This window comes from Gasterosteus aculeatus, chromosome 2 (genome assembly GCF_964276395.1).
Source record: "Gasterosteus aculeatus chromosome 2, fGasAcu3.hap1.1, whole genome shotgun sequence".
Taxonomy (NCBI): domain Eukaryota; kingdom Metazoa; phylum Chordata; class Actinopteri; order Perciformes; family Gasterosteidae; genus Gasterosteus; species Gasterosteus aculeatus.
In genome coordinates, this window is record NC_135689.1 from 3,124,413 (window position 1) to 3,149,160 (window position 24,748).

At 52.7% G+C, this 24,748-nt stretch overlaps 1 protein-coding gene across 5 annotated transcripts in view; it reads right to left on the reverse strand.

The window, feature by feature from the left end:
- The window catches only part of fgd (faciogenital dysplasia), a 38,723-nt gene extending 13,975 nt beyond the window's left edge, over positions 1-24,748 (reverse strand). The window contains exons 1-3 of one of the 5 annotated variants that reach the window (XM_078083204.1): positions 24,203-24,491; positions 11,691-12,124; positions 92-262 (exon numbers count right to left, since the gene is read on the reverse strand). Coding sequence is in view for 1 of the 5 variants with exons in the window: in XM_040194308.2 (XP_040050242.2) it covers positions 92-262; positions 24,203-24,224 (193 nt within the window). In the remaining 4 variants the exon portion in view is untranslated. Of the gene's footprint in view, positions 1-91; positions 263-345; positions 479-1,726; positions 1,970-5,962; positions 6,024-11,690; positions 12,125-24,202 lie in introns of those variants that run through there. The other 4 variants (XM_040194308.2, XM_078083208.1, XM_078083206.1 and 1 more) reach the window with 4 other exon arrangements.

Genomic DNA, 24,748 nt, shown 5'->3' on the forward strand with positions numbered 1-24,748 from the left:
AAGGTTTGATCTCGCCGCGCCTTTAAATCACAATGACTGCGTCGGACGCACCCTTGAAAGGAGAGGGAGGAGGCGGGTCACGCCGGTTCACCTTGAGGTTTCTGTGCGGTTGGCGGTCTGGGCGAGGTGGAGGGCTGGGGCCGGGGTTTGACGGCGGGCCTGTCCTGACATTGTCTGGGCGTCTGACCTTTCTTCGCCAGCGGCGGGGAACACAGGAATTCCACCGATCCACACTGGTACTGCAGGGAGGAGGCGGGCAGGTCTGGAGGGAAGATCAAGAGGAGATCAGCGACCGGTTCACACAGCATCATGGCAGTATCAGCGGCGGCGCGCTGGGTGAGCGACCTTGAGGCCGGTGTGCGTTTCAGGACCTTCGCCCTCGGACAGGAAGAAGCGGGACCAGAGAATCTCTGCAGCATCGACCGTGATGCATATTGGTTTCTCCCTGACGGGCTCCGTATCTGACGGAATCTAATCTTCTCTGCGCACACAGAGAGGGAGAATCTAAAAATACTCAATTTGAAAGGTATTGATTTCAAGTCACAACAACACACCCATCGCCACTTAGGCGAAGACACCTTGGACACGCGTGTGTGTGGAGTGCGTGTGGAAAACATACGTTGCCGCATCCATCGGTCAATGCAACCAAACCCCAGCTTGAGCAAAAAAACATTTTTTAGGTCTATTTTTAGCTCGTGCTGATTATTACCGCCAGGACGGTGCAGTTAGAGTTTAAACTATAAATAAACGACGGTGCCAATGTTGTCTGGATATGAGGGGGCGTGTCTTCCAGTGCGGTTCAATGACGAGTTCCTGGACAACAATGGAGGTTCGACATCATCTACATCTGCTCAGAATTATCTTAGATCATCTAAACGTGATAAGATTCTTGCCGTGGCGCCCGGCTCAAGCTGCACCTTTAAAAACCAGAGAGGTCATGTGACTTGGTAACGCACAGCTGCAGAAAAACAACCAGTCAAGGGGAAAGAAATCCAGCTTTTGTGTGTGTGCCCTCTAGAGACACACGGTGGGGACGCGGCGGGGGCTTCGGGGCGGTTTTTATGTGTCCGTCCAGCACAAAAGTCCCACGGAAGATTATGTTAATAAGTGTCCAACCTACAGCCACACTGGTCCGCTCCTGCGGGGGCCTCGTGGATTCGTTCTAGTCCTCCTCAACTGGATTACGGCCCAAACATTGCCCCCACCAGGGCCCCGCCGCAGCTGATTTGAGGGGGTCTAACAGCCGTGGAAGAGGGCGAACCTCTGCAGCACAACGGAATAAAAGACGACACAGCAGCGAGGACTCCAGGGTACGGCGGAGGAAAACGCTCGGCCTGTGATCGAGCGCGCGATTGGGCAGTAAAAGCGCAAGCGAGGAACTCCTTTGACCCGAGAGCGGCCGGGGTCGCTCCTGGGAAAGACAAACAGGCCCCGGGCAGACGGAGACGCGGGGGCTGGTGCCCGTGGGAACGTGGCGTAGCCGTGGTTACCCGAGAGCCAAACCGTGCCCTCATATGAAGCCGCTTAACAACAAACAGGATCCTGCCGACGCAGCGGAGAGACGAGCTGACACTCACAGGTTTTTCTTCATTAAAATCTCACAAACCAAGAGGGGGGGGGAGGGGGGGCAGGAAATACGCAGCGAGTAGAGGAACAAGTAAATGAAGTCTCCCATTGAAGTCTTTAATCAAGCTTACAACAACGCCGTGTATTCAGAGTTCATTACCTCCGGCCGCTCAGCGTCACGCATCCAAAGTCCAAAGAGCGAGCCAACGGAAAAAATCCCCACGCACGACCCGGTCGATGCCACAACAAACCCTGCCCTCCCCCGAGGGTGCGTGTGCAACGGGGACTAGACTGAGCTTTGTGGCAAAGCAAAACACACACACACACACACACACACACACACGCCCTACAGAAGTACTTCAAAGCTGGATCCCAAACACACACACACACACACACAGATATCTATTTCTGCACCTGTCCGCTCACCTGCCAAACCTGATCCAAGTCCCGCCCCCCCGGAGCCCGAGTGGCGCTGCAGGTGAGTCGATCAAAACGACGAGCCGAATGCTTTAGCAGCCGCCCACCTAATTGATTTGGACTCTGAGGGATGAGATTAAAGTTCTGATCGTTTCATTGTAAAGAGAGGCCCGTGTGGGCCGAGCTCGCTAGGCTCCTCCGGCTGCACTGAGCTACAGTTTGAACGAGACAATTAGACCACAATCCCACAATCGAGGGCATTGTCACCACCGCGCCCCGGGTTACCGTGACTACCTCTCCCTGCGGGAACAACTCCTGGCATTATTAGTCACCCTGCATCTCTTAAATTAGGAAACCGCGGTAACAAGCGACCCGTCCTTCGCCGGCCGTTCCCCCGCGGCCGGGATGTAGCTCAACAGAGAAGGAACCTGAAAGACGGCACCCTGGTGCATTCCTTAACATTAAAAGGCCTTTGTGTACCGTACTTGTGTACTCATGCAAAAACCCAGGAACCTTCAGGCGTTTGAAGGGCACATTTCAGTCAGTCAAACGTCTCTTCTCAGAAATAAGGACTGGTTGATCAAAGAGTCATTAAAGAAAAACAGAAACTGTCTCTATTTTGGTTGGATGGAAGATAACGTGTGAGAGGGATCGTCATTTTCCAGGATAACAAAAGTATTTCCAGGACTTTTGACTTTTGATCGCTATCGTTTTTGCACGACTGGAAAATTGTCAACTGTTTACTGCACTTTGCAGCGAGCTTCTCCGGCGCCGTGGTGCCAACACTTCCCCTCACAGACGGACGTTCGCGTCAAACCGCACGATGACTTTGCATTTAAATTCCTCTTAAAACAGTTTAACTTACTTTCCATTTACCTCATGCAACGTTAACAACCCGTTCAGAGTGGACGAGTAATATCGTGCAGAGGGGAAAAATGAAATGCACTGAATTTGGGCGAGTGAACTGATGTCTTCAATGAACAATAGTAGTTGTGCTTTTCCCACCCAGCCGGTTTTACAGCAGGTTATCAGCAGGTTCCTCAGTGAGTGTTTCGGTTTCAGTGAATGACAGATCAGCAACTAACGCAATCTTTCTAATCCGTCACATGAGTGGTTATTTGCAGAACTTCCACGGCAGCCAATCTGACGGCAAAACATCAAGCGCTTCTTCCCTCTTCGTTTTCTTTAAAGGCCCAGGAGACGCAGAGACTCCAACGCCTGTGAGAAACGAAGCCGGCCGGCTGTCAGTCACCGCCGGCCCTCAAGCGACACACCCTCCCAGAGTCATTTATTACCCATCATCCCTCGAGAACGGTCCTCTCGCCCCGGTGCTGTCTGGGAAGACGGATCGCTCAGACTCAGCAGAGTCCCCCCCCCCCCCCCCCCCCCCCGGTCAGGCAGCCAGTCAATCAGGCCTCCGACCCGTCAACCGAACCCCCGGCTGACCGAGGGCCCCCGAGCCCACAACCCCCCGCCGCCATCACTCCGAGGCCCGATTCCCCAATCGGGGACCCCGCTGGGTCCCAGCGACATCTCCTCTTTACTCCCATTAAATGCATTGCTCAGCCTCCCCGCCGGCATTACACCGGCTCAATAAACCGCATCGATTCGCCTAAAGAGAAGGCGGATCAATACGAGTCAGTCCTTCAGGGTGACAGACTCCACTCCGTCTCAAATGGCTCTTCGATTCGTAAAAAGGCCGTCGAGCCACTATCAGACTGGACCGGCTATAGACGGAACAGCAGGAGACTTGTCAAATGTGAACGTTTCCTAAAATGTCATGACAAACAGACTTAAGTTACGCCGACGAGATGAAGAAAACAGCGCAGCAACTGTGCAGGTGCACCTACGAAAAACGTGGAGCGACTTTTGGTAAGACGTCGAACCACGAGGATAACATTCCACTATTTTAACATCATGTCATTTATCACCCAACCCCCCCCCCCAACGGCCCCCATTCGTATGCAGCATGAGACACCGAGAGCTCTGACCTTGATCTACTTCCCCAGTCCTCACCCCATTGGTTAAATATCTGCACACTTTTCTATTCACCTAATAGGTCAGATTTTCTATACATTCCCGGAGTAGCATGAGTGCAGCTTTGAGCCACAAGAGGGAGTCTGAAGATTCACGAGCTTCTGATTACAGTAACGCCACAAAAAAAATAATAACTGAAAATGCAAAGGGATGCAAGAAAAAAAACGACGAGTGTTCATTTCCTTGGTTCCATAAACCCGTGGCATGATTTATAGACGAGGCCTGTCATGAATTGGGTCGCGGTGATTCGTCATAATAAAAAAAAAAAAAAAAAATGGGTCCCCTGGAAAAACAGGCCTTAGCACTATTCGAACACACTCACCCTTTCAGGCCTACAGGGGGTTTGACACTGAAAAAAAAAGAGTTGGGTGGAGAATCCCTTTAAGAGGATCAGTCTAAACGCTGGGGCCGGGAGGAGGAATACTGGTGTCAGTACAACAGCTGCTCGAGGATCTACAGTGGAGCAGATCCTCCATCTTTGACAATCAGCAGGCTTCCCTGGTGGAGTTATCCACTCCCCCCCCCCCCACACACACACACACACACACACACACACACACACACACACACAATATTGTTGTTCCTATCATGCTCTGTTATCGTAACCAGTTACGTTGTGTGGAGCGTTCGGGTGGGGGGGGGGGGGACTATTTGCTGTGTTGCCTGAGATCGAGTCGGCTGCTTAAGCTTCGCCAGTGTCACGGCGTCCCAGGCCGCCGGGGTGACGAGGGAGGGGGGGGTTTGGTAAGTCATCTTGTTAGGTCCGTCCTCTCTCTCTAATCCAGGTCAGCGGGCACAGCGGGCTCACGGAACTCTCTCCCACGCTGGAGTGGGAGGATTTCAGCAGCTCCCACAGACAGGGACCTGCGGTCCTGAAGGGGTGGTGGTGCGGAGACGCGGCGAGGTGGGAGACGAGGGCGAGGAGGCCGCACACGGCCGACAGAGATGAAGTGCAGCTGGGAGGTTTTTCTCAGAATGTACGAAGCGCGCGCGAGAGAGACGAGTCGCGATAGCAAACACACGGCAGTCAGCGCTTTAAATATAGGGGGGAGAAAATGGGCCCATCGGATTCCAGCTCCTGTAATGACACGCTGCGGATGTGGAGTCCCAGCGGAGTCCCAAACTGAATCAAGTCCCCCTAGAAGGGATTCTCCTTTACTCCCCCCAGAGACAACGAGGACAAAAGAGACAATCGCCATGGCAACAATGCTGATCTATATTGCTAATAGAGAAGCTAGGTCACAGTGAGCTATAGAGGAACTGGAAACATGACCTTTTTTTAGCCCAACCCCCAATGTGGTCCAGTGAGTCCATGTAGAAAACCTCTAATTTGACCAAAGCAGAGGTCTGAGGAGGGTCTGCTCAACCTGCACGACTTCAGATGAATATGTAACCAATCCGAGCCGACAGCGCCGACGGCGGTAACGACGACTCCACTGAAACAACCAATCAGCCCTCGGATGGTCCGGTTTACTTATGTAAGAATCACTCATGTAAATGTATGGAGGCATCAGCACGGGGCTCTTAGTGAACGCATACACGGGTCACAGAGCAGATGGAGGGTGACCTCTGACCTGAGACCCTTTCCTACATACAATGTGACCCATTTGACAGACGTTTTAGTGAGCTGTCCCAATGCACAGTGAGGAACACTCAGCATTTACAGCAAGTAACAAAATGACGCGAGGACGTGCTGCACATTCATCATCATCATCATCACCGTAGTTAACAGCGGCCCCTCTAACTCACAGCCTCCCCCACGACCACAAACGCTTCAAGAAGGACTTTTATGAGGCCAAGTGTAAAGAAGTGAGCCTCTGTTTGTCTGGATGCAGCCGCCCAGAGCGTTACTGTAAACGAAAGCAGCCGCGGATTGGCAATTAGGGCAAAACACACACACACACACACACACACACACGGAGGAACAAGGGGGTTTACAGACCTGCCCGTCAGGATGACTGCCCAACTGTCCCAGAAACTACTGAAGCCTGCTGCAGCAGCCCTCAATGGCGGCTTTCACAGCGCAGCGCCGGGGAAAAAAAACACCCCCAAAAACCAACGGCGGTTTGTGCACAATAATCAGGGCGAAGCAGGACCGGCGTCCATCTCTCCCCTACCGGGTCACTAAACACCATCGCGCCATCGTTTTAACTAACTGTGGGTGCTGGAGAAATAGAAATAACACTCCCAGCTTTTTCCATCCCCGCCGGGGGGGAGGCGGTGAGGTGGGGGGGGAGGGAGCAGGGAGCGCTCAACAAACACAGGTTTGCTCCGTGAATCATCGCTCGCCCCAAAAGCTTTGAAATAGAAATTTCAAAAACAGATTCCAATCATTCCCTGACCGGAGAAGGCCATATTGTGATGAGGATTATAGGCTTTAATCTTCTGCATCCAGGCCCGAGCACCGGCCGGGGGGCTCTGAAGGATCAATATATTGATCGGTGGGATTAAGCGGTCGTTGATGTTGGACAGGGCCGGTTTAAAAATAAAAAAAAAAGTCCATATGGTTGACAACACGGTTGATTGTTTGCTGACTGGTGGATGGTTGCACAGTGTCTCCATGAGGGGAACAACTCAACACACAAACGCGTTTGTTGCATAAACAAAATGCATAAACGCGCACATGCGGGCGTCGCTCGGTGGCTCCGTGACTCTCCCGGCCGGTTTGATGGGAACACACGTGTGGTTCGGACCGCTAAATCAGCCCGCGTCGACGTTTTACCGCGAAGCAGAAAAACATTACAAATCCTTCACTTTACCCCAATAAAAAGCAGGGAGAACATTTCACAGCCAATCAAATGGCCATAATTACACCTCCGGAGAGCCGCCCAACAGAAGCCGTGTCCAATGAATGCAGCTTTCTGTGCGCTCGGGTTTCATTTGGGAAAAAGGTGTGTTTTTGCTACGAGGGGAAGAGGGTAACGTGTCTAGACATCTCGAGCAGCTAATGATTATTCAAACCACTCAAACAAGAAAAAACGTTAATACGGCTTGAAGAGGATTTCGTTGGTTCTGCACGGCGTTCCGTTGGAAGACAGAACTATTCCAGCAATGCGTCCTCCCACTAACTATCATCCAAGCGTCTATCCGCACCGTGGCCCGACCCCCCCTGCCTCCTCTTCCTCAGGGTCCTAGAGGTGGGGAGAGGAAGGGTGCCCGGCCCGCCGCCGCCGCCCTGCGTCCTGCTCCGCTCCGGGCAGGATGGATGTCAGCAGGCGGAGGGGAGCGGCCAACGAGGCCGCTGACAGTCAAAGTGTCCCCCGAGCGCCGCAGCCGGGCCCCGTGCGTCCCCCGTCCACGTCCCCGTCCCCGCTCCCCTGCCCTGATGCACACTGGACTCTTACCAACATACACAGAGACAAAAGGTCACCGTGCACTCGACAGCCTGGCGTCTTCTTTGACGTCAGAACGATTTTTTTTTTCTTCTTTTCTAAATGTTATTTGGCTCCTGAAATGACATCGTCGGCAATTGGAGGGAGGGGGGGGAGGAGGAGGGGAGGGAGGGAGGGAGGCCGGGGCGGTCGGTCCGCACTCACAAGCTGAGTGACACCCTCTTGATCCACGCCTCTCGGGTGAGTCACCCCGCTTTAACCGAAGCCTTTTCAAGGTGAGCGTGTGGAGGGAAGGGTTAGCCAAGACGGGAGAGGACGAAGCCGAGACATGCCCAGAAACCACACACACACACACACACACACACACATCAGGGCACAAGGAGCGGCCTGTTATGGAAGCCAGGTGTACACTAGACGGACTAATAAAGGCTCCTATTTCCTCTCTAATGGCTCCAGTATTTCCCGTTGCAGAGCTCGGAGACGCGTTAGTGAACCCGCACGGGAGACGGTGCACTCAGCCGATCTCATCGCTCAAACCCAAAATAGAGAAGCCGTCCTGCAGGCACACTGTCCTCAGAGCTAAAGCACATCTGCCCTGAAGGGATTAAGTAGAACGGTTCAACGTCCTCGTGGCTTTAATCCAGCCGACACCAATTCGCAGACGACTGATTTTCTGTGAAGATTCTGGAATGAAATCTGAAGTCGTCGTGTACTTCCTGTTTCACACATCAGACATCGAAGGCTATTTTATTATCGATCGTTGATGACACGGCTTTAAAGCATGAAGAACAACTAATTGGCTAAATAATCTGAGCTGACTGAGACCATGAAGACTGATTGGCTGACTAGTCCACCAGTTTATGGGAACAATAAGTGAGATAACTTTACATACAAATAAACACAAAATCTATTAAAAAAAAGCCTCCTCATGGCACCACTTTGTTTAGCTGAACAAATCACCGCCACCTTAACCTTATTTCACAATAAAAGCCAAACGCTACAGCTATTTGTAATAAAATCCAGGAGGGTCCTTTAAACGTTCCTAACTGGCAGCATTATTATCCTTCGCGAGTCACAGCCCCGGTCGGATTTCTGCAGAGAAGCAGAATGGCCTGCGGCGAGCAGCTCTTCCCACCTGTCATCTGTCACCTGTGTTCGCCCGCAGCAGATTGCATCTCAAGGAGGTCTGAAGGTTAAGGGAAGGTAATGCCGAGGAGGGCCCAATTACAGGGCCGTCTCTACCGCTGCTGCTGCTTTGGTGCACGCCAATGATCCACCAGGGACGTGTAGAGAGAGCTGTTCCTCCTCCCCGGGGAGATGTACAATTAATGCATCCGTGCTGCAGAGTCCCAGCGGGGCTCAAGCGCAGTAACTACTGTATATCTAGACATGCAGGCAAGAAAATACACACTATTTTTCCCTCCAACGACCATTTATGGTGGTTCCCCAGTTACTGGACGCAGCTCCATGTGTGCACAGGTAGCTGGTCTCCGCTTTACGAGGAGCCATTAAAGTCGTCCCCCGAAGTTTGTATGCAAAGCGGCGCGGAGGAAGGAAGAAGGAAGGAAGACTTTGCCCCCCGCGGCTTCGTTAAGTATCTCGTTACTTGGTCTCTGGAAGCCGTCCCGCGTCCACAGCGGGAGGACACAGCGACAGGGGAAGCTCTTCTGAAGGACGCCTCCAAAAGATGTCAGACGTCACTCATTGGTCGATCTCGCCGTAAGGGGGGTTGTTGCGTGCCATTTTTTCCTCCCCTTCTCAACAAAGACAACACGCACGCCTCACCGGAGACGAGAGAGCTCCTAACGCTTTCCGACTGACCGCCCCGGCCCGAAGGGGAGAACCAAAACAGGGGGGGGGGCACGCGCTGTCCGACCTGACGAAAGGCCAAACCTGAGTTGCGCTTGCAGTAATAAAAAGGTATAAAACACACACTGCAGTGGCCTCTGATCCGTCGTGACCTTGTAGGTTCCTATAATTAGCGTGCCAACACCACAGGAAATGCCATCCAGCGCTAAGTGGAGGAAGACCCCAGGTGCCCGGGCTGAAAGAGGAAGTTGCGGGTGTAATTACCAGCACAATAACCGAGGCGACTGTAGAGACCCTGGCGTCTGTTTTTGCATTCAAGCTTAGTCAGCAAAGGAGCACTTCCTACCTCCCGGGCCGACGAGAGGACTGCGAGGGAAAACCGCTTTGGCGTTGAGGAGTTTATAGGCGCACCAAACACTGGAAACGCCACCGGAGGAAGAGTAACAACCGCCACAGAATTTCTACCCACGCGGTTTCAGACACACCCCTGCGTTAAATACTTGTGGACGCTGCGGGGTAAAGATATCTTTTCCCCTTTTGGCTTTTCTCTACAAGTGAACCTGTCCAGACGTAGGAAACATGAGGGTGAAACATGACTCACTACTTCTTCCACTGCTCAGGGGCTCTGGGATTTTTGCCTTTCACGCGAGGTTACTGTGCGGGTCTTTGTGCGCCGGCCCCTTCGGCGCGAGGGGGGGCACGCCGCCATAAATCCCAGCTGGCGGTGTTTATGGTGGCCCGACTGGCGTCCCGCGACGGACTGTTCTTCGTTGAGGGCCGACGGGGTTCTTAGCTGTTGTTTGTTTTGAGACTGCTGACATTTAGCGAATTAAGCCGCCCCTTGAAGCATCGTGCATTCGAGCACCGACACGCTTTGCAAAACTCAAAAGCTGTCGGCTGTAAGACGCCGGCCGGCAAGGCGAATGCGTGCTGCTCAGTTAAAGGGGCAGTTCACCGGAAAAACCAAAGGGTGCGCATTTTCAATTCATCAACCCAGATCGTCTCGGGGTGATATCGAACGTGGAGATGCCTTCTGTCCGATGGAATGAGAGCATATGGCACCCGGCTTAGGTTGCTCAGAGCTGCAAAGAAAACACATTCGGAAAATTCAACCGCAAAAGGTCTTTTTTGGAGAAATCACGGCCCGGTTACTCGTCATGAACCAAAGACTTGTGGGTTGTGAGCAGTTTTCTTTTAATCATCAACCACAAAAGTAGACAACACACAAAAACAATCTAGCACCACAAGCCAAGAATTTTCTAATTCGTCTGTGTAGCCCCCCCCCCCCACTTTATCCATCCATATGGTTACGTAAAATGACCCCGCTTCAAGGACAGCCGCTACCAGCGCAGGCTTGGACATTCGAAAGGTCGCCTTTTGATTACACTTAGAAATAAACCCGTCTAATGGCCACGGATGATGTTGACATACGAGAAGCCCGTTTCTCCTCTAATACTCTCACCAATCTAAGAGGATCAGACCGCTGTGACGCCAGCGAAGCCTGGAATGATCCAGGGAAAGTAAGCAGGCGGTACGACTGCCGCCCCCCCGCGGGCTGCTTGGCTCAGCACCATCGCATCGATCCGGGTCAAAGGGGTCCTCGATTAGAGTCTCTCGGCAATGCCACGGTGTCTGCCACACGCTCGGCCTCCTCGGCTTGACTCACACAGCTGCTGCCGGTCGTCATGGAAACACTCTCCCGCTCCCGAAGACAACTCCCATGTCGGCTAAATTATAGTGCGCCGGAAAAAAAAAAAAATTCCCGAAGAGACTGAACTGGACTGCACACTGAAATAGTTTTGCTGAACATCTGACGTAAGTGCATAAAGTTGTGACTTTGTTCGGGATCTTCGGAGACAGGCGGGCATGTGATGACATCATCGGGCTCCTGGTGGTCACCGGCGTGTCACGTTCACCTCGGCAGCTCGCATCGACGTGAGAGTTGTAAAGCGGTCAGTGGGGGAAACAGTGTGAGTGCTGTTTTATCAGAGAGACGGCGAAGTGGGGGGGAGAGGTAGTGGGGGGGGGGGGGGGGGGGGGGGGGGGGGTAATGTGGTGAGTAATGCTCACTGCATTACTCACCACGGGGCTCAGCTCTCGCTCCCCATCTACTAGACGAGAGAGAAGACCAAACAAACTAGAGCCAAAAACATGCAAAAAAGATAAAATACAACAACCAAGGCAGCAGACCCCCCCCAACCCAACCCCCCCCCCCCCCCCCCCCCCCCCCCCCCACCAACCCCCAATGCACGCTCTCAATAAAAGATGCAGAGCGGCATGTATATTTCAGAGGGCAGCGAGAATTAGCCCACATTCAACAGACCCTGCGAGCCCACCCAAACGGAACCCAAACGGAACCCAGGCGGAGGTTTTCGGGGGGGGGGTTCAGACGACAACACAGCAGCACCTGCTGCATCCGGCAACACTGAATAATAAGTGAAGCACAGAGGGGCCGCGCACCTCCAAGGGTGCACGGCGGCGATTCAGAGAGGAGGAGGAGGAGGAGGAAGCGCCGTTAGGTTCACTCACCGGCTGAACTCAGCTCGCCATCCGCCCTTCGACGCTCCCTGTCCTCCCTCTCGGCGGCGAGCCGCAGGTCCTCTCGGCGCCGACGCAAAGGAGCGTCTGTCTGGATGCCAGAGTAGTTCTCGCCAGGGGGGGGGAGGACGGCACGAGTGTGCTGCTGCTGCTGCTGCTGCTGCTGCTGCTGCTACTCCCGTTCCCTCCCCGAGTCTCTCCACCCACCACCACGCTGCCTCTCTCCTCCTCCTCCTCCTCCCCCTTCCTCCACCTCTCCCTCCTCCCCTCACCCTCTACAAACGCTCGGCCGCTGCCCCCAGAAGAGGAAAAAGAAAAAAAAAGAAAAAAATGGCCTCCTCCTGTCCTCAGTCTCTCCCCGTCCTGATCCCCGGCTACCATTCAGAGCAGCGGACCCGAACAATGCCGCCGCCGCCGCCGCCGCTCTGAAAGAAAAACCCAGGAGCCGTTCTCAGCCAGCAGTAACGCTGCTCCACCGTCACCATGGAACGGCCCACCGAGGGAGGAGGAGGAGGGAGAGTGAAGTGAGAGAGGAGTGGAGGGGCGGGAAGGGGGGGGGAGAGAGAAGTGGCTGAATGGAAGATGGGGGAAGTGTGTGTAAGTGTCGGGCTTGAGCATGTGTGTGTGTGTGTGTGTTGTGTGTGTGTGATACTAAATGAGAGAACTGGAGAGGATTGAAGCGTTGGAGAATTCTTTGCAAATAATTATTCCATTAATGGTTTAGTGTGTTCGTGTAAAACACGGGCGAGGAAGCAAACGCTGGCGTTAAGAGGCCCACATGTGCAAAGCACTGACACAGCGGCAGTCAATCAACCGACCTGTCAAAAGTATCGCACTTCATTGTTAATAGTACACAACAGACATTTGTTGCCAGTATGTTTGATGGACAGGCCGCTCGGATGAGAGTCCAAATTGTTTCCCTGTCGACTGATGGATCATTCCGGCATTTACTTAAAAACACGTTGTTGATCTGACGTGTAAATAATGAATGTTGTCGCGTCCCTCGGGGACTCACGCAGTCCCCGTACACCGCGTCTCTGTGCCACTTCCCCCCAACAGACATGTGGATCACAAAAGCTGCCGGGACGACGCGCCCAAAGCTGCTCTGACCCTCTTCATATGCACATATCATTATAATCCCCCCCCCGTCTTCCATATCCCCCCCCCCCCTCAATAGTTGGAGTGACACGGGCTTGAAAGACGGGGTGAGACACCACTCTGAACCCACGACACGAACTCCACCGATAACCATGGAAACACTGCTGGAATATCAACAGCTCCTGAACGCTAGCAGGGCTCGAAATCTGGGTGTGGGAGAGAGGGGGTGGGGGGGGGGGGGTGCAGAGAGTGCGCGGAGGGTGGAGGCGGGGTGGAGGGTGGAGGCGGGGTGGCTGCGTTCCGATTCAGATCAGGAAGAAGCTTTAAGCTTTAGGAAGCGACCGACAATCCCGACCCACGAGTTACCAGGTGCCGCTCTCCACGGGGGGGGGGCTCCCCGGGGGCCGGCGGGGAGGAGGATCGGCGGCCCAACGGGAGGGGAAAAGAAGCGGGAAACCAACTAGAAATGGAATAGCGGCGCGTCCTTTGTGGGTGATCTAATGAGGCGCGGGGCCTTCGCACCAAAGCAGGAATGTGAGCCGTGGGTTTTTCGGCAGGAATGTCGAGCCTCTTGCCGTCATGTTTCAGCGCAGGCCTTAAAAAACGGGACGGAAGACTTTGATATGCTGTGATGAAGCCTGGATTAAGCCCGCTGAGAATGGTGGGGGAGGAGGGACGGGAGGGAAGGGGGGGGGGCAGAGAGGGAACGTCCCAAACGCCGGCTCAGTTCTCTGCCCCTTCTGTCGCCCGTCACGGCTCTCACTAATACAACAACGATCGCTCTGCATCTGTGGGATTATTCGGGTCTCTGCAATATTGACGACCGACGCTGGTCTGAGTCAGTGTGTTTGCATGACGGTATAATTTGAATCTTTGCTTAGTCGGACTGTGCTGTCTTTCAGGGGGGAGGTGCTATTATCCCAATATACATGGCAGTGAATAAATCGAATCATTGGCCGAAAGCACATCGTCATGTCCGATACGATAGGTGGCGCTGTTTTCATTACAACTAGTTGTTATACAGCCATTTCCGCTTGACCTCTTCACCAACAACAACAACATCAACATTAGGAGAAAGATGGCGAGTGGAGAGCAAGGTGAAGCTACATCCCTCTACTCTCTGTGCATGATGCTAATAGGAGCACAGCGAATGCGAATGGCGCTATCGGCTGATTTGATAACGGAGAGAAGACGCCGTCGGGATCTCAAGCATGCGCAAAGACGCAAAGTCCAGTTCCTCATCCGATTCACCGTCACATGCCGCAATAGTCGAACTATCAACCGGATCGGATGGAGTTATCCAGGCGTGTTAGTCGGACCGTAGTCGGGCCGCACGTAGTCGGACAAAGGTGTTTACAGGAAACGGATCATTCCATTTCAGTCCGACTAAGCCAGTTATTCGAATCCATGTAACCACGCTGAGTGTTGCTCACCTCGCTGGGCTGAGGAGAGCATGTGTCACACATCTGGGACCCCCGACACCTCACACACACACACACACACACACACACAGGGACAGAAAACAGTGGAGCACAAAAATAAAAGGCAAAATTGAAGGCCAGACGGATTATATTGTACCGAGAAAAAACACAGAAATAGTCGCATCGATTCCACGATGCATCAACAACGTTTGATGGCTTCCAAAGTTGAGTGAAATAGCGTTCGGAGGTTTGATCTGGACCCCGAGGACTCGGCCCACTTGGGATCGGAGGGATCAGACTCACAGCTACAGCAATCTGAAGGATGAACGTGGATAAACAATTGTCCCGTTTGTTGTTTTTCCTCTTTTTTAAATGACTCAGATCAATGGGTTGCCTGCTGCCCGCGGGATGAAAGCCGGAAGCAGGACACGGCGGCTGTTGTCATGGAGACAATTCACATTCCACAGCATGTTGACCCAACTCCGGGATTCCTTCCCCCCCCCCAAAAAAAAAACCTCACAGAGAAAGACAACACGGGGCCGCACGCATATGAATAATTACAAACACACACACAAGACGAGCTGAAGCTGTGAAAATGAACCACGTCACGCGCGCGTCTCCGAGGGGCCTTGAGAGCCGGCGAGACACAACATGCGCGCAGGAGGCCGAAGGACGCGGCCGCCGGAGCCTTCCACTCTCCACGGTTCAATAGAAGGATCCGTAAGAGCTTTGAGGACCAAATACGGTTCGCTCGGCTATGAACGAAAAATCTTATGTGTCCTCGAATAGAAAAACGTTTTTTTTTTTTTAAGTCCCGCCTTAACCTGCTCGCATATTGACCCCCGACAGCCGCCTGAACTCCTCACACATGAGAATCAAAGAGGGGTTTTAAATTGCTGCCATCCTCCCTCTCCGAGGAGTCAACGCCTCTCTTTAAAGAAGAAGTCATCAATATTTCACCCAGAGGAGAATCTTTTAATTCATTATTAATATTTCCCCCGCTATCGGCTGGAGTAGAGAGGTCTTATATGAATTACAAAGAGGCCAGAGCCTCCTGTAATCCACGTATCTGCTTCATGCCTCCACCCGCTGCACACCCACTTTGTTGGGGCTCTCTATATATATAAATATACATATATACATATTGCATTAGTTATTTTCTCATAGACTTCCACATGATCAGACCTTTTTCAACATGCAGAGGGGTCGTGCCCAGAAAAAAATGAAAGTTCAGAAGTGGAGGATTATCTATTCTCTGCACATTATCTCTGAACATAATCTCAAGGTGGAGGTGTTCAGTGGAACAACTACGTTATAATTACTGAATCGTACATTTGTCACAAAGCAGCATCTATTAAACCAGGGGGAGCGTTTCAGAATGAAATTTACCAGCAGTCAGCGTTTCAGTAATGACGCCTTTGAGCTCTTACCAAACTGCGCCCGAGACAGAAAAGTAACATTAGATATTATCAACAGCAGACGCTAAACACACAGGACACGCCGTTCCAATGAAATCCTCGCCCGTGGGGGTCAGAGACCTTCCCCACAACGCAAAGCCATATATTTACATTTATTTGCTTTTGGAGACTCGCTTGATGAAATGTGTGTTTGTTTTGTGTGTTTTTTTTCCACGCTGGTCCGCTGTCAAAGTGCATCACCGGGCGCGTCATCCTGTGGCGTGGAGCTGCTTTTGGATTCATGTCCTTCAGTGTGGTTCTCGAAAAAAGGTGTGATGGAAGCGAACATCCCCGTGATGATCCGTGCGAAAGGTGTGACGGTGTTGTGCGTGCGTGCGTGCGGACACGGGCGTGCTGGTCATCCGATGAGCTGCAGGCTCGTGTCTCCCCGCGGCGTCCAGATGGCCTGTGATTACGTTCGGCTCAGTAGAGATTACTGCGCCGCGCAGACGGAGAGAGAGAGTCAAAAATAAAAATGCTTCGCATGAGGCGGAGAAGCGGGAAACGTGAGCAGAGCTGAAGACGAGGAGCGAGGGCGGTGATGCAGCGCGAGCCAAACGTGCACGAACGCTCAGGCTCCGTGAGCCGCGTCACCTTTAAGAGGTCGACGGGATGTACGAGTGTGTGTGTGCTCCTGTTGGGAACATCTCACACACACAAACACACACACACACACACACACACACAAAAGGGCATTGGCCACCAGCAGCGAAGGTGACGTGATGGATCGCACGCTGGAAAGTAAAGCACACCCAAAAGAGCAATGAGAAAAAATAATCAACGCTTCACCGAACCGACATCGTTTCATCTGGAGGCCGGCGTCCTCTAGAGGGGGGAGGAGGGGGGAGGGGGGGAGGGTACACAGAGAATAGCTCTTTAAAATGCCTCGCCGACTACTTGCCAGGGACGGAGCGAGACGAGAAAAACACCCAAAAGTCATCAGCGAAAACCACGGAAAACAACATTAGTGCTTCTCTGAACTCTCCCGCCGGGTGAGAAGCGGCCGCGTGTGATTCGGAGCGGCGAGCTGCTTGCTGTAAGAGGAACGCCGCCCGCTGTGGTTACTCAGAGTGCTTCACTCACAAAGTGCATCACTGACGCAACACTCGGCTCCGTCTAGATGTTTACTTCTTCTTTATCGCTATCGGAGGTCGGACAGGCGAAGCAGCGGAGTCATGAAGCCGGAACCCAGTGTGCGTCTGTGTGTCTGTGTGTGTGTGTGTGTGTGTGTGTGTGCCAGCTTAATGAGACTCATCATTCATCTCTGAAGAGCCGCAAAGTGAGAGATGACAGATTAACAACCCACAAAACATGCATTCCATATTCCAAGGATGTTTTTGGAAGAGGCAATTTAGCTTCAGGCCTAGCGAGCGCGTCGAGGAAGCAGCTGACACACACACACACACACACACACACACACACACACTCACTTTAACGCAGATGCCGGGCAGCCTGAGGCGGTTTGTTGTTTTATCAGATGTCGACCCTTAAGGGTCAACGTGAGCCTCGCGAGGCGCTCGTTAGCGAACGAGAGAAGGCCTCGAAATGAGCGCTGGAGGGCGACGCCGCGCGCCGGGGACAGGATCCACCTGTGTGGAAGTAGCTCTCATCTCCTCGTTCCGCGCGGGGGCGGCGAGGGGCGCGGCGGGAGAGGGGCGGAGTGCCCGTAGAAGATCACGGGTTCGAATCCCCAGCGCCGACGGTCCCGCGCCAAAAAGGGAAGGGTCTGGCGCGTTGGCGCCGGGAGGGTCGAGAAATGTGTCGAGAAAAAAATCCTGCGTCGTTTCCCCCCCCCTGCAGGTCCGCGTCTCGCGTCACGTGAAACGGTGGCATCTGGTTTCACGGCGTCATTGAGGACGGAGGCGACTGCGAGGGGAGAAAGGAGGCCCGGGTGACCTTCAGCGTGACCCCTTAAACTAACTCATCAATGGCTGCACATCTCCACCGATGTCGACCGTTTCAACGCGAGGGACAATTTGTTGATGAGAAAGTCCTGTTGCTGCCTTATATTGGTCATCCTGAACCGCACCGCTGCTTTAAACTACTGTAAGAAAAGGTTTGCCATTAATTGCTAAAATGCAGAAGAAGCTCTTCTTCTCATTTCAGCCGCTGGTTTGGATGAAGAGCTTAACAGGAGCAGCGTAACAGGGCCCTCCAGTGGTCCAGTAACTGCTGCGCACTCTGCAGGCAAGCAGTTGCAGCGCAGAGATTTTCCTTTTTGGAAAACACGAGCGATTAAAAGCAGTTTGTGACGTAACAAAAGATGAATAAATAGAAAAAGATAGAGGTACGGTGTAATAACACGAGTCAGCATGAGTGGCCGTTCAGATGACTCCGCAGTTGGTTTGAATCATAACACGCACGCTTTTCCACTGGCGGCAGAATCCCATCAAAACGCCGAATCACGCCGAATCAATGCGACACGCTTACACAGAGAGATCACAGCGGGGAGGAGCGTCGGGGGGAGGGGGGGGGGGGGGTCCCTGACATGGACACACACACACAGCGGCTGCAAACAACACATCGTTCACGCTGCGGCGACGCCTCGTAACGCCATGAAGGAGAGGCCTGTTTAATAAGGGGACGAAAGCGTGTCAGGCAAAGACTGGTGCTGTGAGGAAGAAGAGGAGAAAGTTTCCTGCTGACCGTCAGACTCTGTGTGTGTGTGTGTGTGTGTGTCTGTGTCACCCCTCTATGGAGTGTGAAGTTTATAAATAAATAAGAAGAATGTCAGAAATGTCGTGCTGATGTTCAACGGCAGAACCTTTCCACCGCCTTATTCCACGAGAGAGGAAAGGGGGAGACAATGGTTAATGACAGCGGAAGGGCCCAGCAGAGGGGGGCGGGGGAGGCCGGGGGAGGGTGGGGGGGCCACCCAGGGGAGAGAGGAGGGCGAGGAGAATTCAGCACAGGCCTCCTTTGTTGGGCAGCGATCAGCCGGAGCAGGAGGACATTCAGCACGCGGGTTTACGGCCGCGTCAGGTGAGCGGCGTGCGCGTGCTGATTGGGGGGAGGGGTGGGGGCGTGGGGGTGGTGTTTAGCTGGAAGGCGTCCGGGCCGGGAGGTCAAACGCAAAGCGCGTACACGGCCGAGAGAAGCTCAGCGTCACTGCTGACCGTCTTCCACGGCACGTCACGTCCACGCTTAGATCGATCCATTTCCCTCCGCTCAGGACGACGGCGGATCCGTTTGCTCCGGTTATAAAAATCAGGTTCTGGATGTTTGAGATGGGCTGTGGGTTTTGTCAGAGTTGTGCGATCAGCTTGTGAAAAGGCCGCCGCAAGCAGAGACGGCGTTGATACAGTGAGTTACACATTTACAGTAAATCGCTGGCTGACAAACGGCAACGTACAAAGAATAACTAGTTCATCTCATAAACGTCAGGATGAAGAATCTGTTACGGCAGTTTAATCTTATTTTGTATACATCTGTGTATTAAATCAATCACCTAAAAGTCTAATTTAATTAAGACCGTGAGAGCAAAATGTTCAGTTTCAAGGGAAAAATGTAATAATCACGTTGTTATTTGCATTAAAGTGAGTGGGAATAAAAAGTAGAAACAGAAGAAACTTCTAATCTTCTAATGATCCTCCCTCAAAATATTAGATTTAAGGTTAAATCAATTGTCCCATTAGACAACATAATTTCATGTTCATATTTATCCAGATGTGATTCCAGTGAAAGGGAACAAATGATCATGTTTAAACTATTTTATACTGAATTTCTCAGCAGACTCTCACAGGCCCTCTGATTGACAGGTTCTGGAACTGTTAAAAAAAGTGAGTGAGACATCCAACAACGTGACGCTGTTAATAAATATGATTCTTTTATTCAGAGAAATCTATGAATAATAAATAATACGTTTACAAAGTAACTGTTGGGAAACGATCGACATTAGAGCCCCATCATAGATTTTAGAAACTTACACCAGTATTTTACGGATCGCATGAAAAAAAAAAGGTCCCAAACCAACAATGCAGTAGTTGATCCCTCAGTTATTTTGGACTTCCTCGGCTCGTCTGTGGCCCTCTGCCCGGGCCACTTAGATCCTACCAAAGGTATCAATGTTTAAAAATGAATATATGACCTGTGGATTATCAGCCAAATGAGAGAGCTGGCTTACATCCCCACGGTGCACATCTGCGTCCGCAAACCCCCACATCTGTACTGTGGGACTCAACTAATGCGACCGAAAAAAATTCTAACTCTCACAGAACAATCAGCGACGCGTGCAGGCGATCTGCTGCAAGCCGTCAGGAGCCTGTTAGCTGTTAGCAGTTAGCCGCAGACACACACTCGGGACCGTTTACCTGCACCTTCAGGTCTCTGTGTGGCCATTAAAGCTGTGAACCAGACTGCTTAGCTGATGCTAACCTCGAGGTGACTCCCACCTGGCTCTTTCACCCCCCCCCCCCCCCCCTCCCCCTCTCCGTCCCCCCTTCCAGATCCCCCTGCCTCACCCCAGTGTGTACAGGAAGCGCCTCCTCTTCTGATGATCAGAGAGGAAAAACACAATGCCTTCAGTGTGCTAGAAGGGAGCTCTACTCATAAAATGTGCACACACACACACACACACACACACAGAAAGGAGAGAATTAGAATGGAACATGCTTTTACTATTAAGGCTCGTTTTTTTTCTTTTTCTTTTTCCATACGACTTTCCCAGGAAAAATCCCCCTCAGCAGGGCCCGTCTGATGCAGGCCGACAGCAGGCTGCAGAGGACACCCGGAGAGTCGTGGAGAAAGTGACCTTCTCGTCCTTCCCGCCGTCACGTTTACCGCATGTAAAAACATTTTTTTAAAAAGCTCCCCGCACTTGCATCTGGATCACACGCAGCGCGGCTCTATCCAGAGGGCCGACGTGACATCCGTTTAGTCTCCCCTTATAGGGTGACACGCCAGCGATTCCCTTCGTTTCTAGAAGACCTCAACAGTTGGTACCATTTAGGAAAACTGGGTCACTTCCGCCTTCTGTCAGTGTGTGTGTGTGTGCCAGATTCTTTTATACTCCAGTATAAACATATTGTGCAGGAAGCTCCCGAACAGAAACATCCTAATACCCGATACTTCAGTCAGACTCGCTAACAGAAAAACGTTTAAAAAAAAACACCATTTGCTCACGTCTCTTCTGCCGTATTATTTCAGCTCCGCCCGCCCCGTCGCAGGCCTCAGCGTGGACCTCTTCCTTCTGTGTGTCTCAGTCCACCCTCTGTTGTCACTTCCGGCTTCAAAGAAAGCAAGATGGCGACGGACAGAGCGCCGAACCCGAGGCCTCAAAACTACAAAAGGAGCGGGTGCCGTTGCGGTGACTCAACTTGGAATATACAAATAAATAAGTTAAGGAAACGGGGCGTGGTGAAACCCGCGCGTGGTCACGATGACATCCTTTTTTTTTATTACACATGGTACACAATGACAATGGAGCCATTAAATGCAACAATAATCACGTGGCACGTTTCCAAACACGCCCCTGACGGCGGCAAGTGAGTCAACGACCTGTTAAACGGGAGCACCAGCGACACGTGGGCACAAACCAGTTCGCCTTCGGGAATCATTTGGCGTTTCGGACCGATAGACCGACCCGAAACACTCCGACGGCGATGACGGGTCGTTTCCAGGGTTACGGGTTAGGGTAAAGAAATCAAAAGACAGCCTTAGCAACGGCAGCAATTTACACATGACCACCGTCGTGGAAATCAATGTGACACTCGGGTTGGGAGATGTGCATCGAACTGAGTCACGTCGTCTCACACGCGCACGCACACACGCACACACACACACACATAGAATCAAAATGACACACAGGGAGAGAAACGTCGGGGAGGTTCGACGTGGCTGAGTATGGATGGAACGCTCTGTTCAGTCACTGAAAGATGTGTATGTTCTTGTGAATGGTTGAAACTTCATTCAGCCACCACACTATTAGACACTTTTTATATTGGCAAGATTGGCTTAAATCAATTTGGCACACTCGGAAAACAGTGAATGTAAAAAAAAAATGCGCTGCGGGTGAAAAGCTCGATACCTTGAATCTGGAAAAGAAAAAGATTTCCCAGATGTCTCAGGGGTCCTGTGTGATTTGAAAGGGAACGAACAGCAAGTGGAAAACATGCGTCTACCGTCGCCGCCACATCGACTCCTTCCGTGGAAAGTAAAACTGCACGTTTGGTGCACTTAGGCTATACTTCTATTTCTCACCGCTTACCATGCGGCGTGCGACAGCACAGGTCTAAAGCCTCACCACGTACGCGCAGCACTCCATCAGACCTAAGATAAATAAATGAAACAGGGGGGGGTGGGGGCAAAAAGATCTGGGTAACGTTGTCCCCGTCGTCCCCTGTGGCTCCCGTGCGGCGTGTTCATGCAGCTCACAGGGGAGGTGTTTACGCCGGCTCAAACACGGGACGCTTTTGTTAATAATTAATAACCATGAAACAGCCAGCCAGAGGAGCATCAATGGCCGCCACGCGAAGACCACCACTGGCCTGCATCTGTAGAACGGTGGGGCGGGGCGGGTGGAGGGGGCGGAGGGTACGAGGGGGGTGGAGGGGGGTCTGGAGTTTGTCAGCAGAGAAGTTCACGGAGTTGGGAAAAGCGAGTCCAGAGGAATGCCGTCCGTCCGTCCCAGCGCCGCGGTTTGTTTGTCATGCGGTTTATTTTGAATAGATTCTGGGATGATTTGAAACGACCCCCCCCCCCCCTCACACACACACACATACACACACACACACACACTCCCACGCCACGCTACCCCCCCCCATCGTAAACACCAAAACAAGCATTAGAGAGTGATGCACGGTGCTCCCATGCAGAAGGAATAGAGTTGAGGGAGAACTTCAGAAAAGAGAAATAATTAGGATTTCATCCTCGTGTGTGTGTGTGTGTGTGTGTGTGTGTGTGTGTTGCGGGATGAAGGGGGGTCAGAAGGCGGTGGGGGGGGGGGGGGGGGGGGGGGGGGGGGGGGGCGGGGGTCAGGGTTTAAAGGCAGGCAGAGAGATTGATTTGGGACAGTGTGGGAGAGAAAGAGCAAACTACATCGAAAAAAGACCAGCCAGCAAGTCCTTGGGAATGAGTGTGTGTGCGTGTGTGCATGTGTGTGTGTGTGTGTGTGTGTGTGTGCGTGCATGTGTGTGCGTGCGTGCGTGTGTGTGTGTGTGCGTGTGCGTGCGTGTGCATGTGCATACGTGCGTGGGAGAGAAACGATGCACCGCTGGACTGCCGGAAAAAAGAAAGTCAGCCAGGAGGACGGCAGATCGATTCCTCCCCCGAGCCTCACAACAAACACGCTCCTCTCTCCCTCCCTCTCCCTCCCTCCCTCCCCCTCTCTGCATAGCTCACCTCTGCTGCAGCCTGATATCATCCCATCAGCACTTCATCTCGATCGCCCCCCCCCCCCCCCCCCCCCCCTCCCTTCTCTCTGTCTGCATGCTAGCACTTTATTCAGAGGCCTCTGTGAGAGATCTTGCGATTTAGCAGAATTTTCCGAGGAGTTATTCTCACAGTAACTCGCTGTGGTTCGCTGATATAAAGAAAAGGCCACATGCCAGAGATCTGGAGAGCAAGAGAAACACGACCACGCGCCCCCGTCTCCCCACCACCCCACCCTCCCTTACTCCCCCCCTCACTCCCCCCTATGAAACAAAGATGGACAGAACTTTTATGAAGAGGAAAACAGCTAAACAACCAATAAGAAAATCCTCCTCAGGGACGTTAAGAGATGCGGCTCCGTCACCGCGGTCACAGTATCTGCAAGGAGTGCAGGGGAGGACACAACACACACACACAAATACACACAAACAAACAAATACACACAAACACACACACACACAGAGACACTCACTCCTCAGTCGCAGACAGATGGACTGACAGACAGACTCTCTAATCTCATGAGCTCTGCATCAAAGACACACACACACACACACACTCTCTCCTTCACACAAATCCTGTTCTACACACACACACACACACACACACACACACACACACACACAGCAGGGAGGAGGATGAATGACACATCCTCCAAATATCAAAACTAACAGTCAGATTTGGGTTCACCCATTTACTGTGTGTGTGCGGAAGGTGTGGGTGAGGGGGGGTTAGGGTAAGGGTCGCATGGGGGGGAGGTGAGGTGAGGGGGGGGGGGGGGGGGGGCTGGGGTAAGGGTCGTGAGGGAGGGGTCTCTCTCCACGGTTTGGCTCCATATTCTCGCCGTGTCAGCTCGCGCTCCTTAACCGACCCAAAAGCAACTCTTTCGTTCCGAAGGGGGGCGGGGGGGTCGAGGGGGGGGGGGGGTCCGGCCTGCAGCTGCCCCCCCCCCCCCCCGGTGACAGCTGGCAAAAGCATTTCGGAACCCGACCCGTTGCCCCCGGAGCCACTTGGAAGCAAAACTTAAGCAAACCGCGGAGACGTTTTTGCTCTTTTCCCTTTAGAAGCGGACGGAGGAGGAAGAAGAAGAAGAAGAAGAAGTAGTGCTGGTTCACACACCGCAGAAGAAGAAGAAGAAGAAGAAGAAGACTGAAGGACTCACCAGCCGTCGGGCCCCCCTGCATCGTGCGCTAAGTTCCGCTCCGCTTTCTCCGCTGAATCCGTCTCCTTCGAGGAGAAACTCCAGCGTATCCGAGGGAGGAGGGAAGGGAAGGAGAGGAGGGAAGGAGAGGAGGGAAGGAGGGGAGGAGGGCTCAGCCGCAGGAGCGTCTCCGCTCCAGGTTCTCCCGATCAGCTACGATCAAAAAATGTGAATTAAGGAAAACAAAACGCGCTCTGCGGACACTGCATTGTTTCCTCACGCGCGCTCACGGACTTCACCCGGCTCATCTAGCGTGCGCGCGCGCGCTGCAGGGCTCCATGGAGCGCGTTCTCCTCCCTCTCTCTCTCCCTCTCTCTCTCTCCCGAAACCGGAGTCGCTCTTCTGTGTCGTTGAAAAAAAAAAAAAGAAAGGAAAGGAAAGGAAATGCGCGTTCCCGGCGCTGGGGGCGCGCACGGCAACCCCATCCATTGATTGCGAATAAAAAGCTGAAGTCGATTTAATCCTTCGACCCTTCCTTGCGGGCCTCCTTCAAGTTTTCCCTCTCTT